We start from the raw sequence: 2,289 nt of genomic DNA, 5'->3' as shown, positions 1-2,289 counted from the left end.
GGACGAGCATACTGGGAGCACTGGGAGAACACTGGGAGGACACTGGGGCACTGGGAGCATTGGGAGAACACTGGGAGAACACTGGGGCACCGGGAGGACACTGGGGGGACACTGGGGGGACACTGGGGCACTTGGAGGACACTGGGAGGACACTGGGGCACTGGGGGGACACTGGGGGGACACTGGGGGGACACTGGGAGTACTGGGAGGACACTGGGAGGACACTGGGAGGACACTGGGAGCATTGGGAGAGCCTCGAGCGCTGCGGCCGCCAGGGGGCGCTGGGGCGCGGCGTTCCGCGAGTCCTCCGCTCCGCCAGGGGCGCTACAGCGCAGGCGGGGCCGCTCGTGGCGCTCCTCTCCCTGGCTCCGCCCAGCCGCAAAGCGCGGCGCGGTGCCGCGACGGCGGTTGCGCTTGACGGCGGGCGCGTCGCGAAAGGCCGGTGAAGGACGGCGGCGGGCCCGTGAGGGGGGGCGGCGGTGTCGGCGGCGCGACAGCGGCCGTGTCGCGACAGGCGCGCAGCCATGCCGTTCTGGGGCCTGCAGAAGCAGCTGGGCATCGACGTGGACAGCTGGCTGCTGCGGCAGAGCATGCCGCAGCCGCAGCGCCAGGCCGCGGCCTGCCACGCCTTCGAGCGCGAGTGGGTGGAGTGCGGGCACGGGCTGGGCCAGACCCGCGCCCGCCGCGAGTGTCAGCTCGAGTACGAGGATTTCATGGAGTGCATGAAGCGCACCAAGCTGGTGGGTGAGCGGGGGGAGCACCGCGGGGCCTTGGGGCGAGCGGGGGCACGGGGGGCGCGGGGGTCTGGAGGGTCCTGACAAAGGGGGGACACCAGGTCCGGGCGCTCCAGGTGCTGGGTCAGGCTGGGGAGAGGGTGCAGAGGGTCCTGGGGAAGGTCTGGGGGCTCCAGCCCAGGGTGGGAGCGCTGCCTGGTCGTTCTCAGTGTGAGGAAGGGGTCTGGCCCCGCAGCAGCCGCTTCCCCGAGGGCTGCGGTGGCTGCAGGAGCCCGGAGCAGCTGTGGCTGCCCCATTCCTGCAAGCGTTCCATGGCAGGTTGGAGCAGCCTGGTTGGTGGAAGGTGTCCCTGCCCATGGGGGTGGGGCTGGATGGGATTTTAGTTCCCTCCCAACCAAACCCTTCCGTGTTTTGGGTCAGCCGGGCAGCGCGGAGCAGACCTTTCTCCCTGCCCCCAGCCCTTCTCCAGCAGCATCCACATCCAGGACAAAATCCTGGTCAGAAAATTGGGCTGGAAACCCAAATCTCATCGGTACACAACGTGTTACAACATCCTGAAAGCCTCAAAGTCTTTGAGAAGTGCCTCAAACTGGAGTGAGGAACCCCAGGGCAGGCTTAGTGTGGCTTCCACATCTATGGGGCTGCCAGGACCTGCCTTGGGGACCCCCTGAGGGATCCCTGAGACCCCCCCTGTGTCCCTGCCAGGCTAAACGGCTCCGGACCATCCTGGAGCAGCGGGACAAGATGATCAAAGAAGGGAAGTACACACCCCCCCACATGGACAAGGACGAGCCCAGGCCGTGATTCCCACTGGAATTCCTCTTGGAAGAAACCCTACGGGGCAGGGGGCGGGGCCGTGCTGTGGCTGAAGGGGAACCCACCTCAGGTCGGGCATTGCTGGGGCAGTAAATATCCCTTTGGAATGTCTCCTTGGCTCTGTCTTGTCTTTTTTGGGGGGGAAACCAGCTCGTTTCCACCCAGATTCGGAGTGGAAGTGGATGGATTCGGGATCTCTCCTGCCTTTTCGGTGTGTGGGAGGCAGATTTCCTCACTGGGGGCTTTGAAATCCCGTGTGCCAGCGGGATCCATGGAGTCCCTGGCATGGCCATGGGGTTTGTCCCTCCCCAAGGAGAGTTTTTCCTTCCATTTCCTCCAAATTCTCTCTGTTTTGGAGCAGCACTGAAGCAGGTGAGTCCCTGGAAGCTCTGTGCTTTAATCCCTGTTTTTTAATCCTGCTGCTGGTGGAGTTAATGCTGGATCTTTCATGCAGGTGGAGCCTGTGAGATTCCTGATCCTGGCAAATCCCCCTGCTGGGATGACAAAGGCTGAGCCCAGCGTGACCTCCGGGAGCAGGGATGTGACAGGAGGGACATTCCAGGCTCTCCTGGCTGGGACCCCTGCCCTGCCTGCTCCTGAGGCACGGGATCTCTCCTGGAGAAGAGTCTCATGGAGCCCTGACTCCTGGGATTGCTGTGCCCTTGGATACGAGGGATCATAGCTGGGTGCTGTGGTTTTGGGGCTCTGAGCCGTCCCAGGGTGTCCAGGGCAGGGATCT

At 64.3% G+C, this 2,289-nt stretch overlaps 1 protein-coding gene across 1 annotated transcript; it reads left to right on the top strand.

Annotated features, from left to right (window-relative positions):
- Window positions 1-414: 414 nt before the first annotated feature.
- NDUFS5 (NADH:ubiquinone oxidoreductase subunit S5) lies at window positions 415-1,661 on the top strand. Its single transcript, XM_042015772.1, has 2 exons — window positions 415-740; window positions 1,440-1,661. The coding sequence occupies exons 1-2, from the start codon at window positions 525-527 to the stop codon at window positions 1,536-1,538; spliced, it is 315 nt and encodes a 104-aa protein (XP_041871706.1). The 5' UTR covers window positions 415-524; the 3' UTR covers window positions 1,539-1,661.
- The last annotated feature ends 628 nt before the right edge of the window (window positions 1,662-2,289 follow it).

This window comes from Corvus kubaryi, unplaced genomic scaffold (assembly GCF_017639235.1).
Source record: "Corvus kubaryi isolate FWS band 111438036 unplaced genomic scaffold, C.kubaryi_AGA036_p1.0 split3-37304, whole genome shotgun sequence".
In the NCBI taxonomy this organism is placed as follows: domain Eukaryota; kingdom Metazoa; phylum Chordata; class Aves; order Passeriformes; family Corvidae; genus Corvus; species Corvus kubaryi.
This window is presented reverse-complemented; position numbering and strand designations above follow the sequence as displayed.

Coding starts and splice junctions, on each gene's coding strand:
- NDUFS5 (XM_042015772.1), top strand. CDS start 525: ATGCCGTTCTGGGGCCTGCAGAAGCAGCTGGGCATCGACGTGGACAGC. Junction 741..1,439: donor GCATGAAGCGCACCAAGCTG/GTGGGTGAGCGG, acceptor TGTCCCTGCCAG/GCTAAACGGCTCCGGACCAT.